Raw genomic sequence first — 16,563 nt, 5'->3', positions numbered from 1 at the left:
GTGTGTGTGTGTGTGTGTGTGTGTGTGTGTGTGTGTGTGTGTGTGTGAAATTAGCATCATGACTAGTGATCTAAAATAATATGAATATGCCTTTCTGAATAAAAACATATAATTCAATTTAGTCAATCCCAGGTTCTTGGATTGAGTAATTATATTATTTACCAAGCAACTACAAATTAACTACAAAAAAATTATACATCGAATATACCTAAACGGCCCATGAGCATGGTGATTTGAAAACAATGGAGAGGATCAGTTAAAAGATGATCAGGGGAACTGAGCTAGCTAAAAGTATTACGTAGTATTATAATATTAACTTTTACGTAGGAACTCAAGCTATGATAATAACATTTTTTTTACTGGGGCTAAAAGCTTACAATCAGTGCATATACCATTTTAAAAGTAATACATATTATATGAAAAAAACATTATTACGAAAAGTTATATGACATTATGTGCATAAATTTTTTGAAATGCGTGCATTTATTCACAAAGTTCTGTCTATATTCTTTCTTCGTGGGCTATTCAAACCAGGTAGTTTAGGTAAAAAAGCGCCCGCATATTCGATCACTAATCATGACATACATATGTTTACAGGAATAAGTTCGTTTACAAGTAACTTCGTTATGAAGAAATAAAATCGAAAGACTGCACGTAAACTATGTATCTACCAAAGTCGTTAAAATATGAAGAAACCACGCGATTTCCTCATATTTACAGGTACCTAACAGACGATGGTCTGAACCACAGGTTTCTGTAATGTTGACTTTAGATATACGACGTCACGCCAAAGTAATGAACAACCTAATTTATTATTAGCAAAAATATAAAGACTGTAAATTAAATTTTACTGTTTGTTTACATGAGCGTGTGATTCCGGTACGTAGATTTAGTTATCATATGTAATCAAGTAGGGACCCCATTATGAGATAGGACATACTTATTCACAGGACGTCAGACAAGTACGTAAATAAATGTAGTACATTTATCTCCAAATCATGAATTGATGTACAAATACACACATAGCGTTATTAACAAGGTGCATTACAAACGATAGAGGGGCCGCCGCCTGCCAGTAGTGTTGTCACCACAAAAGGCTCAAATCCGAGATCACTGCACTCCGTTACAAAGGACGCGTTATGCACTGTCACTATTAATCACTGCACTGTGTGTCACTAATCCGGACGCATTCCGCACTGCAATCCAAGTAATTCACTGCAATCCATTACTATCTTCGCGTGTTCACTGTCACGACGGCGGCGGCGGCGGCGGCGGCACCCGTACGTACTCGTGCGGGGACTAGGGCAGTCATGCTAGAGTTCCACAGTTTAATTACAACAACATTGCGTTACAAGCGAGCTATGTGCAGACGTTTCGTGGAATATTCTATGGCCTTTGATTAGCAGTCGTCAACTATACTGCCAATAATATGTTGCGACATCACCGTCAATGGATAAGTCGCGTCACGAGTGGTTTGATTATGTTAAGCATGAAATGAAAATGAACAATGGGGATTCAAAGAGCTACGTATATTCTACCGCATCTAATTCAATAAATTTCAAAGATTTAAAGCAACTGGTTAAATTTCGCTAGAAACAGAAACATCGCCAACATTGCTGAAACGAAATGTACAGAGTTTCAAAGTATACTATATTTATAAGCTATAGCTTTCAGAAACGCAGCTCTTTCTTAAATTACAATAGGTTATATGTTGATTCATGACCTCATTCGGCGAAACACCTTTGACAGATAAACTCGCACAAAAGTTAGTTCTTTAATTGATTCACGAAATGCTTTGGCGATTTTAGCAACCCAAATCTAAAAAAGGCTTCAAAGGTATGTCGTCAAATATGCAGCGGGTAAGTAAAAGCTGTACTCACGAGAGGTGGTACCGGGGGGTGGGTGCAGGAGCGGGGGCCGAGTTCACGGAGGACGAAGAGCCGGAGTAGCCGGAGCCAGCCGGTGACGAACCGGCCGAAGGTGCTCCTGCAGCCGATGGTATCGCAGCCGGCTCATAATATTCGGTGGTGAGAGTTCGCTCATCCAGTACGTGTTCTGCGTTGTGCGCCTTCGATGCGGACTTGATGTCCATGAAGGCGACAGTAGCGCAAACTCCACTGGCCGCGCCTGTGGTCGTAGGCGCGTTCGTGCTCTCCGTCCGACCCAACAACTTGACATTCTGGACTCGGCCATAGCTGCAAATAACATGAGGTTATGAGTATTGAAGAGTATCATTCTAAATGAAAGTTGTAACCTGGTAGTTTTTTCGGTAAACATATTATTTATTTTTTGGTAAACATCTAATCTAAATTGCCAAGAAAACTAAGCCCTTAAAATTTAAAAAATATATAGATTAATTTTATATTCCACAATCCAGCAATCTGCAGCAATTATACTTATCAAATTTCTAAATTTCCCTTGCCATATCGAATTCATCCATCCATGAACTCTCATATCATGAAAAATTATTAAGACACTAACTTTTAATTAATGTTGTAATTCCCTACTTTCAGAACAAATTCAAAGTGCACGGAATGATTTCATCTAATTCAATCAGGATTAAATATTATTAAAGTATTACTATGACCTTTTGTAATATTATTCTGTTTTCCAAACTAAAAACAAATTTTAAATTATCTTGAGACAATCTTATGGTAATAATAATTCCCCTACTGAAACAGTACAGAGTAAAATCGCATAACGATTCCCAATGAGACTTCGCAAGACCATCGATATGGTATTATGTAAGCCACGGGCACGAAATCCAACATGTTTAAATGAATAAAATTAATCTGTATGACCTACGTGAATCCGAATCAATGGCTTGCATAATAATGTGAATCATTTTGTTCCGTGAGCTGTCTGTCGAACGTGTGACATTCTGAAATCAGTCTTTCGTAGTAACGTTGGGGTAATATCTATCGAAATTATGTGCAGGGTTCGAAGTGATAAATTACGTTGACAAATGTACCTTGCAATTGTCTTGATATTTATAAAATTAATTGAAACAACAAAATGCCACCGTTGGGAATATCATGCCAAGCGTTAGTATCCGAGACGTCTCCAAGCGCGTCAAATCTCAAAAAAAGTAACAAATATGAAATTCTTTTCCTAAAAGATCTTTCTTCGTGTTTATTTAGTTTTTATTGATATTAGAATCTTACAATAAGATCTATATATATTACATATTTAAAATCCACATTTTAAAGCCAATGTTTTTAAATTTGAAATAACTTTTTGTTTTTAACCTATATACCGATCAATAGTCATTCAATAGTTATTCAATAGTGATTAGTTTAGTTGACAGATGTGTATAATCCTCAAAAAAAAAAGCTATTATAATTGTTACTAAAACAAACTAAACAACAATTTCTCTAAATCTCCAGTAACGAACACCTAAATTCTATTAATTAACTAACCAGTAATCAACACTCATCAATAATGAACACCCAGTACTTGACAAATACCAATAAGAAAGGTTTTACTATGACCGAAAATTTTGTCCTAAATCTTATTAGAAATTAATTTAAAAAATATGTCGAACAGTGGTGCTCGGTCACTATACTATACTACACTATGCATGTTTAAAAAAATTGATTTGTTGCAATTTTCAAATAATAAAACCATTAATAATTATGATGAAAGATGAGACATCTTTCATCATAATTATTAATAGTTTTATTTTTTTACACAACATTTTAGTACTTACATTTTTAATGAAAAATTAAAGAGACAAAACAGTAAAACAGCATGGATAATTAATATCAGCTATATATCGCATCAGCTATCAGATAAATATCATGACACTTATAAAAATAAATATACATTTTGATAATTTCGAACTCTAATAATTTGTATACTATTAATAATATGATTTATAACAAGACATCATTTGTTTGAACAATGAACTCTAATAATAGGGGTTTGAAATTGCCGATTTGTACTGAAAATCTAAATTGTTTATTTTTTAAATTTTTAACAAATTTATTTAATCAAAATAGTTGCCATTATTATCTATACATTGCTGCCATCTAATGGGAAGGTTATTAATGCCTTTGCGATAGAACTCCGACGATCTAGACTGCACAAACTGTGTGAAAGCATTTTGTACTGCCTCCTGGGAAGAAAACTTCTTGTCACGTAGATAATTGTCCAAATCACGAAAAAAATGGTAGTCCGTTGGAGCAAGGTCTGGTGAATACGGAGGATGACGAATGGTTTCTAACTGCAGTTCCTGAAGGGTCAAAATGGTTTCTCGTGCTGTGTGAGGTCTCGCGTTGTCGTGGAGCAATAATGGTGAAGATCGATTCATGAGTCGGGGCTGTTTTACTGCTAGTTTTGTCAACATGGTTCGGAGTTCGGCACAATAGACATCTGCCGTTATTGCTTGACCAGATCGGAGAAAACTATAGTGAATAACACCATGCTGAGACCACCAAACAGTTACCATTACCTTTTTATTGGTAAGTTTTGCTTTAGGACACTGTTGTGGCATTTGACCTGGGGTCAGCCATTGCATTTTTCTTTTCCGGTTATCATAAAGAATCCACTTTTCATCACATGTTACAATTCGATCCAATATTCCCTCATTTCTGTACCGGTTCAACAAGGCAACACAAGTTTCAACACGCGTTTCTTTCTGCAGATCAGTCAAATCATGAGGCACCCATTTTTCGTATTTTTTTATTTTATTGATTTGACGCAAGTGAGTCAATATTGTGGGTAAGGTAACGTTAAACCATGCCGCTAATTCCTGGGTAGTTTGACTAGGATCGGCTTCCACTATCTCTCTTAATTCATCGTTATTCACCTGTGTGGGCGGTCTTCCTCGTGGCTCGTTATTTAAGTCGAAATTTCCATCACGAAAGCGTTTAAACCAAAATCGCACGGTGCGTTCATTAGTAGACCCCTCTCCAAACGCAGCATTGATATTGCGGGCTGTTTCTGCCGCGTTAGTTCCGCGTCGGAACTCGTATTCAAAAATCACTCGAATTTTCGCAGTATCCATCTTTCTTGTCTAAATTGAATAACAAAAACAATTGAAAGTCGATATTCAAATGTTTCAAATTTAAAAAAAAAAATCACAGAAACCATTTGAAAAAAGTTTCATTCGAAAACCTCAAACCATGAAGATTCTATGAAAATTCAAAGAACCTATTGCAATAAAACGGCAATTTCATACTTTAACCCCTAATATTTGAAACAACCTACAGATATTCGTATAAATAATAGAGTACGTAACGGACATTTTCTTTTTCTTTATTTCTATTAACAAAAAGCTAACCAGAAACCATTTTACTACTCAACCAAATAAAAAAAAAAACAGCGATTTAACTAAACAGCCCGCAGATGTGAATTTAAGGTTATTTCGTGAGAATAAAAACTTGCTTCATTAAAATAAGATTACCTATGATATCGGGAAGGAGTACTTTACAATAGTTTGTATAATAATTATCATAATTTATAATCTTTTGACATATTTTTTTTCTCAGGCAGCCAGGCGCCATCTAGTTAGTCAGCGTATCGTGAACTACTGATGGGAAGTCACTGCTTTGAAAAAAGAAGCTATGGAGCTCCTTGTGAAAGAGTTCGTCTAGGGAAGTACTGCCACCTTACCTATTTCTTCTGCCAAGCAGTAATGTGAACATACTGCGTTCCGGTTTCGAAGGGTAAAGGTGCTGGTGAAATTACAGGCACATGGGACTTGTCAACTTTTGTCTCAGAGTGTCGGGTGCAGTGGCAGTGCCCCTCAGATCTTTGTGATTAAATCTCTGAGCGGCACTGCAATTGTTAGGGACAAGCGTGTCGCTTATCACCAAGCACACTTGTTCGTCCCGTTACTTACTATTATAAAAAAAAGTATATTAAATCAATATAAATGTAAATAATAGTCAATTCGTTCTATATGACTCACGCATGTTTAAAAAATGTGGTTTACTAAGAGACGGTTAACCAGGTTTTTACGTCGACGTCGAGTTTATTAATTTAATTAAATTTTAAAAATAATTGCAAACAAGATAGATTATTTATTTCCCAAAAAGTATATCATTTTTTCACTTTAATAAGTGTTCATAATTAGTGACATGGCTTTATTAACTTGCCAAATGTTTAAAGATATTTATAGAGATACCTAAATTTCATAATTTTATATTTTTTCTAGTTTTTACTTGGACGAAGCAACATCATCTGTTGTTTATTCAGCTTCACTGAAAACGAGTGCAACTAACGAGGCATTTTCCAACAAGAACATTTTGGTAAAATTTAATTGTTTTCTAATTTGTATTTTATCTTAAGTTATTTTAATTTTCAAGTTACGAAACATTATTATAATATAGTTCTTTCTATAGAAACCGTACATAAATATAATCTTATTTAGACTAATAACTAGACTATAGTTCAATGAAAGTCATATGTCAAGTGATTATGGGTCGTATTCTAGAACTCTACTCAATGCTCAAGTCAGGATTTGAGTATGGTTTAAAGCACTCGAAATCATACTCAAGTCCCTGCCATTAGAGTCGTATTTCCAGTGCTTGTGTGGCCAGTGCAATCCTGACTTGAGTATTGAATAGAGTTCTAGAATACGACCCTACGACTGTAAATATGACGCTTCAAATCCGAAATCTCTTTTAGTTTTTATTTTTTCTATAACGTAAAACTTAAACAACGTGTATCCGTATTCTATTCAAACTTTTATGATGTCAATTATTGATTCCGTAATAATTTCTTCAATGTTAACTACCTACGTAAAAATGTATAAAATAGATATGTTATGCTGCGTTACATGTATTCATCACAACTCTACTCTATAAAGGCTAAGTTATTAAAAACAAGCAGTGTGTTAATAAAAGCACGTCTGACAGAGCGGACGGTGCACGTCGGCATGACGACGCGAGTGAGGCTACAAAAAAATGCGTAGTTGCCGCTTTGATCAGGGTATCGGACAAACATGCGACGTTGCCGTTTCGACTCGTCATATTCATTCGACAATAATATTCATACTTTGAATACAACGGGAGTACGCGCTTTGTCTGTTGTACTAACGTTTTTAAAGTAATCTAATTTTACAACTGTGATAAAAACAACTACCTAGTCGCTGTAAGTACGAGTTTTGGCGTTTTTAAAACACAACAAATCTATTCTATTAATGTTCAACTTGCTTAGTTTGGACCATTGTCCCTGAAATTAGTAAGTATGTTGCGTAATAGGTAGGTACGTACAATAACATCACGTATGGAACTAGTCTTAGTTGGCAACATTTCTTCTTTTATAATCAATACCTTATTCGTACTTAGTAAAGTACGAGTAAGGTAGTCACTTTGGGCCACAATAACTAGTAACTTATTGCAGCCCAAAATTAAAACAACAAGTATTGTAATAGGATGAATGTAAATTCTATTACAATATTTTCTTTTAAATACCTAATAGCTGTTTGTTTAAGTAATCTTTGCGATTGGTTTTTCAGTCATGTAAATTTGTCTACAAAAAAAGTAAATAAAGAATACAAAGGGATGATGAAATAATTATAAATAATGAAAAAGGTCAAGTGATGTTAATTCGTATAATCCTACGGTGAGTAGATAAGACATGTTTTAGAAGCAGCGCAGCATATACATATATAGCAGCGCAAACAGCATATTTTCTATATTTTTAAAGAAATTTAAGTAATCTTTGTTATCTTCGTAGTATTATGATTATGTATCGTGTACTGTATTGTTGTACTTGAAGATAGAAGATTTATTTAATGAACAGAACACAAGTGATTAAAACGGTCGATGTCTGGTGCGACGTTGCCACGTTTACTCTTACAACATGGCCGCGCTCGCCGCCGTGCCCGTTTCCGTGTGAAACTTAACTCACAACTGCGTCTGTGTGTTTGAGGTGGCTGGTGGCAAGCAGTGGTGCGGAGCGAGACGCGGGCGGCGGAGGGTGAGGTGCGGCGAGCACAGGATGTGAAGGAGGGTGTAGGGGGCAGGGGAGGCAGATACCGGCTCAGTCAGTGACGTCAGTCGACTTTCTGAATAGCTACTTAAACAGTCGCATTATATTATTGTGGTAAAATTTTCTATGCCAAGATCTAGCCAATCTATACAAATGTCTTTATTAGTAAAATAGGTAATTAATGCTTGCAAGGTAAGACCAACAACAATATTTTTATTAGTGTAATCGAATAATACTTATGTATTTGAAACCTATGACTGTGTGCTATATGTATAATATGTATATTTGTGTATTCGAAATGCTTTAAATACAGGGGATGATGATTATTGGAGTTGTTGTAGCAAGTATAATTTCAAGGTTAATCGAGTCAATAAAAACGATGTCATTGCACGTCCAATAAGTCTGTTCTGATTTCGTGCTTAAAGCGAATGTATCTCAGTAAGTACCTATTTATATACAAACAAAATAACAATATTTTTAAGACTATCCTAGTTATGTGGTGTTCATACATTTTGGACATAAAATATGTATATAGGACTTGTAAAACTTAAAGAAATCATGTTTTTATTGTTCGTAAAGCGAGCTTTTGTTTTAAATTCTTTCTAATACATACTTCACTTTATACTGTTTACCGTTGGCCGTGGAGTCTGCAGCTGCAATAAGCGGGCCAACCGTTACACCGCGTAGGTAACTACAAGTCGACAATACTACAAAGAACCCTGACGTCGAGACCTCTCACAATTTTACATGGTCACAAAGTCAAACAGACACAATACACAACTCTATCACAAATTTTACACAAGAATCGCAAATGCGAATTTGCCATTGTTGACCTTGGATATTAATAATTATAAAATGTTGTAAGTCACGCTAGTGATTTGTGATGAGAATGAAGTAAAATGAACCAACAAATTACATTGTAAACGAAAAATGTTACACAGTATATATACAGTTAAAATACAATGATGAACAGGGTCAAGAGCTCGCCAAGTTTAACACTTTTAAATTCGATTCTATTAGTCAATAGTATAACAGTAAAATACTCAACCGTTCAAAATATTAAGCCTGATGTTTATATACTTTTCATTGTACCTGTTACGATAATTTAACTTATTAAATTATTTAAAATATCATATGAACTTGTTTAACTAAGCTCAATCTTTGTAAAAAAAAGAAATATACATATTCGGATAGTTACAAACATGCCACTAGGTAAGAGCGCAATAAACAACGCACCATAATTAGCACATGAAGTGAAAGGTCATCGAACTTTGTAGCAGCAGTCAACGCCAACAGCGTCGAAGTGGTGTCTACCTACTGTTCCAAAAAGGTATCAAGTATTTCAACTTTCACCAAGCAACAGTGGCTTGCTATAATTGTTTCGTAAATTCAGCAATGGGTCGCTCGTGTCAGTCGTGTTCGCCCCAACAAGCAACTGGGTAGGAACCTATGCTAATTAGTACGCATCATTGCCCAAGCACTTTAATAAGCTACACGAGGTGATTTGAGAGCAACTGTTATTTTTGTACTAACAAAAATTTTATCACGACCCTGCTATGAGAAAAAATAAATAAAGTGACCTTTAAAAAATAGATCACACATCATTGTTCAAAGACGACAAATTATAATGGCATTTAAGGGATTCATTACATAATGAGTCCGTTAAATAATGAACGTAATTTTTGTGTATTTTTATTTAACTTCTTTTTAAATATTAGGGGCTACTACGTTTTTCAAAAAGAGAAGGCTGTACACTTGTCACGTGTGAGAAAACGTTATAACCCCAGCAATGATCATTAAAAAGCGAGTTTGTATTGATGAGGCAAAGAAAAAGTTTACAGAAACAGGATGCAGTTTGCTACGCCGACATGAGGCTAGACTCTGAAAGAGAATACTGCTGATGAGATACACGCCATTCAATCGACGATCTTAAGTCGAAGACACACAACAAAGAAAACCGACCTCAAAAGTACGTGGAATTACATCTACTTGCTAAGTTTTATTGAAATATCCCCTAGTTCGCCACTATACAGGACTTGACACAGGAGATAATAAAAATTGGTTCTCACTACTCAAAGTATATTGAGAGAGAAAAACGCCTTGAATTGGAGAATAGCAAAACTAACCATTAAAATAATTGCTCCTTAAGTAAAATTTAGGCGCTATTTATAAAAATGAATGTTCATACGTGATCAGCCACCCTTGGAGGTGGATGATTTTCTTCAAAATGAAATGGGACCACTATGGAGGTACCCTCTTTCCAACAAAAAAAGAATCTAGAAAATCGGTTCACAAATACCGGAGTTATCGCGTAACATACATAAAAAAATACAGTCGAATTGAGAACCTCCTCCCTTTTTTGAATTCGGTTAAAAAAAACTAATATAACTACTTTGACAGACATGATTTATTCTGAAAATAAATGATAAAACACATACTTTTTTCAGAAACGATACTGACCAAGAATCGAAGACATAATAATATTATGTGTTGGACTCTTGGTCAGTATCGTATATATTATATGACATCCAATAAAGTACTTTTACGACTATAGGTAATTTTGTGAATAGGACCTATGTCGACTAATCCATATAATTTCTCTACATAAATTTAAAAGGTAGTGAAACATTACGAGAAACAAAACAGTACGCCTACGTTGTGTCAAAAAACACATTTCGACTCATCCGTAGAATAACGGTCTATGTGCAAGACTACTTGTTCTCAGGACATAGTACATTTCGTTCGTTTTTCTTCGCTGTGGATGTCAGATCGACTGTTGTTCGATTTTATAATTTCCGAAACGAAACAAGATATATAAATTGTAAAAACACCTTTACATAGGCCTTAGTTTGAATAACGAAATTATTCTCGTAACGTACTTATTCTCTTTTCATTATATAATCACATCGGACTTTGTTCTTCGGATGAGTCGATTTACGTATTAAATCGTCATTAACATGAATTTGTATCATAGCTAGGAGCGAGCAACATTTAATTCACTTGATCCAGAGCACTTTGTCTCTAGGGAATATTTCGTGACAAATGTTGCAAATTATTTTTCTCTAACTAAAAAGATCATAATAATAATTGTGACTAAGTGACAATTATTTTTTTTTACGCGATTATGGGTTTCACGCGTATGTACTTTGCAACTTGCTCTACAGAGTCTACTGAAGAAACAACGAGCATTTCAGGGTTCTAAATATTGAAGAAAACGATAAAATTTCTACGAGTCATCCGCACATTCCCATAATGGCGATATTGTTGCTTCGTTTAAAGCTAGCCCGTTAAGACGGGGAGTTAACAATAGAGAACCGACAATACTTTCAGTTCACATAGCGTGTCGTTTCTCGAGAACCGAACAATACGCATTGCCATGTTCCAAGTCACAAACAGCCACTCTCGCACAAATAATATGCGACACGGTTCGTGTTCCAACGAGCGAGGTCGTCGTAACTGTCCGCGTCTTGTCGCCAGACGAGAAAGCAGTAATGACTCGAGATAATAATGTAGTAATTATGAGCTTCAATCGGAAAAGAAACTCGTATTAAGAAATATGCAGATCTTTCAAAAAATCTTATGAATTGCCGTTTAAATAGTTTCAAATAGATACACATATTACATCAATATCTGCACACAATAATAAGCCTGGAGCCTGATATATCGTCGAAAAACATACAATATACTACAACGAAATTTTATTTCCGTACCAAGCTAAGGGGTAATGCGGCGCCTAGGAGTCGAATTGGTTGTAACGGGCCAGCGAGCGGTTGGGGTGAGGGGAATAGAGGTTCAATTCGGTCGAATCGGTCGGTCGGCAGCCCGCGGCTACGACCCGGGTTGCCCGCGCAGGTCGATAGAGCGCGCAGCGTGGGTGGGGTTGAGTCGTACTGCACGGGGTGGTGCCCTCACACTCACCCCGAAGAGCCGTCACCAGCCGACAACTTTCGCGTTGCATAATAATGTTACAACACCTAGCGTCCACGCCACCTCCTCACACCCCACTCGCGCGACCCACCTCTCCTGCTAGCTGCGGCACAACCCGGCACATAAATATATACATGTATTTAGTTCTCCATATCAGCATACCATACCGTATGTAGATATAGAAACAGAATATACCTACTGAAGATGTAATGAATCGAGCGATCGTGTACGGGATTTATGTAAAACTTATGAAAGAGCAACTAAAGCATGTTTTAAATGTCAGAATTCGTAAGAATTATGTTGGTATAACGTCAAGCTGCGATATTTAAATACATTAATTGTGGTAGTACTAATACCGAAGACTGCGATAGTGACACCTAGAATTTAATATTACAAAATTAGTTTAACTATTTATAAGGAGCTGCTGTGGGAGCAGGAAGCAGGAAACGTGACGGAATCGTCTAAATACAAAGTAGAATTTGAATATAAACATCTGATTCGAACATGAGATATTTACCATCAAATATAATCTTCAAATAAACCACGACGCTGACGATAAATGACGGATGAGTCATAATGGGCTTAAAACAGAACAAGAAAAGGCAATGAATGGTACCATTTTAAAGGAATAGAAACGAGTGCAAAAAATTGCTATAGGCAAAATTTAATATTAAGTTGGGGAGTAAACAAAAATTTGTAACCAGTACTAAACTGGATAGACACAAAATAATAGTCAATAATAAGCAGGGTTCAAATCGTGCATGAACTGCCTTTTATCGAATATCGTGTAGTTAATCGAACTGCTAGCTGTCGACATTTCAAAGTTCAATAGAACAAAATGTCAAGACTCTCCCCTACATAGATATTGTACGAAATGTCAGACCTCTTCCTTACTGCTTAAACTACAATAATATATTCATTTTTAAATGAAAATTAATTAACCAGATCAGAAAGCAGCATGTTAAGTTTTTTTTTTTTTAATAGTAATTATAGAAGTAGGTACAGTAAAAAACATCAAAACTTAGGCGCTAGTACATAAATATATAATCCCTAAACAAAAACAGAGACATGCAATAAGAACATCCAGTTAAACATTCATATTATATTGTAGATATAATATAACATCGATGCATTGCAAAGTTACATTCAAAACGTAATATAACTCAAACTGTACCTATTGTAGTTTTGTGAGTTGATTATCATTATATTTTCCGAACTGGATGTTATGTTAAAAGTACACACATATTTTTGAAAACAAAAACTGATAAAATTGCAAATTAGACACCGGGCACGTACTTTTCGAGCCCACGGTCGTTAGCAGACAAAGTACGAATATAAAATGCAGAGCCAAGCGGTAAGTCCATGATGCGCAAAAGCGATGTGCGCATCTCTTCCCACCCCGCGCGGCTGGCGCGGTCGGCTGCCATCGATCGGGAGTACTAGCAGTTGCGTCCTGCGACTGAAGGTATAGTGGCATCTTTTTAGTGTTCCGTACCTAAATTGAAAAATGCGGAACACTTATGGAGAATCAGTTAGGTCTCCACGTTTTCAGTAGAACTGTCCGAAGTTAAATTAACTAGAAATTGACACAAAGATAGGATGCCTCAATTATCAAACATCTCATCACACTAAATGAGTACTTATCGCTGTAACGCCCTATCCCCAACATCCAAGTAAGGAATTTGAAAAAAAAAAAAACATTTTAAAAAGTTATCACGAAGTACATTCAGCAATATATACCTAGAAAACAGTAAAATAAAGAAAAAATTGATAAACTCGCTAACAACGAAATAATTATGGTTTGGAACTCAACTGCGCAAATTTATTTAACGTGTGCTTTTATTTTTGGTAAATTCTTCAAGCGTGGCAATTTCAGTTATGTAATATTGAAGTTTTCCTTCAGAATTACCTTAAGACTCTTGCAAGGAGGAAAATGTATAGCTAATTTTATAATACAACGATTAAACAACAAACAAGAATTGTAGGGAAAAAAATGTGTAATAAAAACTGAAGTGAAAACATACAAACAACGCAGGAACGGACTTTTTGTTGAGAAATTCGTTGCGTTTTATTAAGGCGAAAAAAACAGAACTAATGAAATGTTTGGTTAGAAATGGAGCACCTGATTTTTTAGGATCTCACGTACATAATAATAGAGGTGTTAAATGGAAAATAAAAGCATTGTCGAGAAAGCACCAAATAAATCCATTGATCTTTATGTAGTCAGATAAGTTTTCAGTAAACGTGTTTTACTTCAAATTCAAATCTACGTCAGTTTTTATATCTCTATCGGTAGTTCATTTTAGTACGCAAAACAGGGTAGGTAAGACTGTTCACTGATGTTATTTAATTTAAATTGATGATGTTTAGTGACAATACTAACAAGTACCTGGAACGAATATTCTCACTAGGTATCGAAAATGTCTATCTACAAAAAGAACTAAAATGTATTCTACTTGTACTTGTGTGTATTTATATCACCGATCGACGCTTACTCTCTTGTTTCTTAAAACCACTGAAAAGGACGTTCAGCGAATCTTTTGTGAGTTTTGACCGAATTAGTCTATTAAGTTCAGGTTAATAAAGGATTTAACTCAATTACCAAGTAAACACTTAATTGTATTTTTCCTCCTGCAGACATTTTATAAAAAAATAAGTAGGTAACTGGCGTAAAATACAAACCGTATCTATAGCTTATGTACAATTACACCAAGCAAGACTAATAAAATTCATTTACAATATTACATAGCGACCGACAACCGGCGCGCGCTGCGGAATGAACATTCTACGTCGTGTAGCTATCTATACTCTATACATCATAATTATCTCTATGTAGGTAGGTACGTACGAATCACTCGGGCCGTCCAACATGTACAAAACATGAACAAGCGACGTTGCCAGCTCTCGTGCCGGGCGCCACTACATTTACCAAGGCGAACAGAGCGGAATGGCGCGGGGCTTGTGGATCATCGTCGGTTGGCTGGCAGTTAAACGTGAGCGGACCGATTCAACCAGTTTGACTTGTTGAGACCATATTTCGAAGCCCAAGTAACGAAATCGTCTGAGATTTGTAATTTAGAATGCAATAAAAAGTTGTCAGCATTTTGAAATATGTTTATTCCGGGCAGTACTACACACGGTATACTTCTATGAATGACTATATTTTTAATGATATGTCATACTAACGTCAACATTGAAACTCACTAAGTATACTCGGAAAGTCTCGAAAAAGTGTATGGATAAAGCCTCAAAACCCAGATGTTACACACACAACTCGACGAGTTATTACTGGTACTGTTTATTTTACATACTGATGTAGATAGATTGGAGAAAATAAATGAAAACAGTCTGTTTTGACAAGACAGAAGTATACTTTTCAAACCGTTGCTGAAATGGTGGTCCATTCTGTTAACAGGTGCAAAAAACATTCCATTTGAATAAAAAAAATTGTTTAACTAACGGTAAATATGAAGGAAAAAATTGTTCTACGTAGTATTATGTATTGTTGGTTGATACTGTTAGTGATCGACTGATTATAGAAATATAAAAAAAAAGTACATTAAAAAACTTGAGTCCAGCATACAAACACAATTCAATATAATTAATACATTGAAAATTTCGAAACATGATGAAAATTGCGTACCAAAAATCTGATATCAAATACTTACAGTAAATAAAGACTTTGTTTCTCATGATACGTTGCAGCGTTAACTGTCAGCGATAATAGCACAATATTATATGTTTTACTAGAACTAGTACTACTGCATTTAAAATAAATAATTTTTTTATCTCGTGTTGAAGACTACATCGCAATTCATCGACTATGAAGTAGACAATCGCAAATGAAGAATTGCTTGTTACCGGTGGTATATTTTTGCCCGTGGCGAGTTCGTCGACCTAGCCAGTCCGCCCGCGCAGCACCTATGCTGCTTTTGGAGCGCGACATTGCAAAATGTGGTGGGGCAGCCGTTGAAAACGTTATGAGGACAGTTTAGTGAGGGCGTTCTACTAAACATAGCCTGATTATATTACAGTACTAAGTAACCAAATTTTCGACCAAAAACAACTTCTTACTACGTTTGCAAGGCGTTTCAAACACTGTAACGATTTTTAAACGCCATAACCCCAGGAAAAGCAATGAATACGAATTATATTAAAAAGTATTATCTACAAATCTTGACTGTTACTACGAAATGTTTCCAAACGAGTGTTGTCTCGCCCACACAACTGCGCTCACGTCACGGCCGATAGAGATAGCTACAATATTATCAAACTCCCAACGCAGCTGGGGCCTGATAAACCCCTTATTATGGCCGTTAGGTACTTTGTTCAAGCTGACTTAAGACATTCGATCAGCCTGGTTGATTACTCAGATATGAATCGTTTTTAAAAGACGTTAAAAAATTGTTCCTTTCAATAACTTGTATTATTACACAATTACTAAATATTGTTTATTCAAAATGATTACTTGTATTTAATCCGGGAAACACATCAAAAGATAACTTTGCTGTGCCATAGTAATAAATAAAAATTGAAAAGGATGGTATTTCTCACTCGGGTCACCCGGTTCCATAAGTTAATAAAATAAAGAATAAAAAATAAAATCTCGTTGAACCTACAATTTCTCTCACTGAAGATAATCTTAAATAACTTTTATGTCAATCATTTACCGTAACTTTCCAATTTACTATAAAC

At 35.5% G+C, this 16,563-nt stretch overlaps 1 protein-coding gene across 7 annotated transcripts in view; it reads right to left on the bottom strand.

Moving 5' to 3' along the window:
* LOC113231223 (protein split ends) overlaps window positions 1-16,563 on the bottom strand; it is a 99,630-nt gene that overhangs the window by 76,252 nt on the left and 6,815 nt on the right. For all 7 annotated transcript variants that reach the window (XM_026465439.1, XM_026465434.1, XM_026465437.1 and 4 more), the window contains exon 2: window positions 1,881-2,195. In XM_026465439.1, coding sequence (XP_026321224.1) covers window positions 1,881-2,195 — 315 coding nt within the window. The remainder of the gene's footprint in view (window positions 1-1,880; window positions 2,196-16,563) is intronic.

The sequence above is a fragment of the Hyposmocoma kahamanoa genome, unplaced genomic scaffold, assembly GCF_003589595.1.
Source record: "Hyposmocoma kahamanoa isolate Upper Pololo Valley unplaced genomic scaffold, ASM358959v1 65, whole genome shotgun sequence".
Classification (NCBI taxonomy): domain Eukaryota; kingdom Metazoa; phylum Arthropoda; class Insecta; order Lepidoptera; family Cosmopterigidae; genus Hyposmocoma; species Hyposmocoma kahamanoa.
Note: the sequence above shows the minus strand (reverse complement) of the source record. Positions and strands in the feature narration are given on the sequence as shown.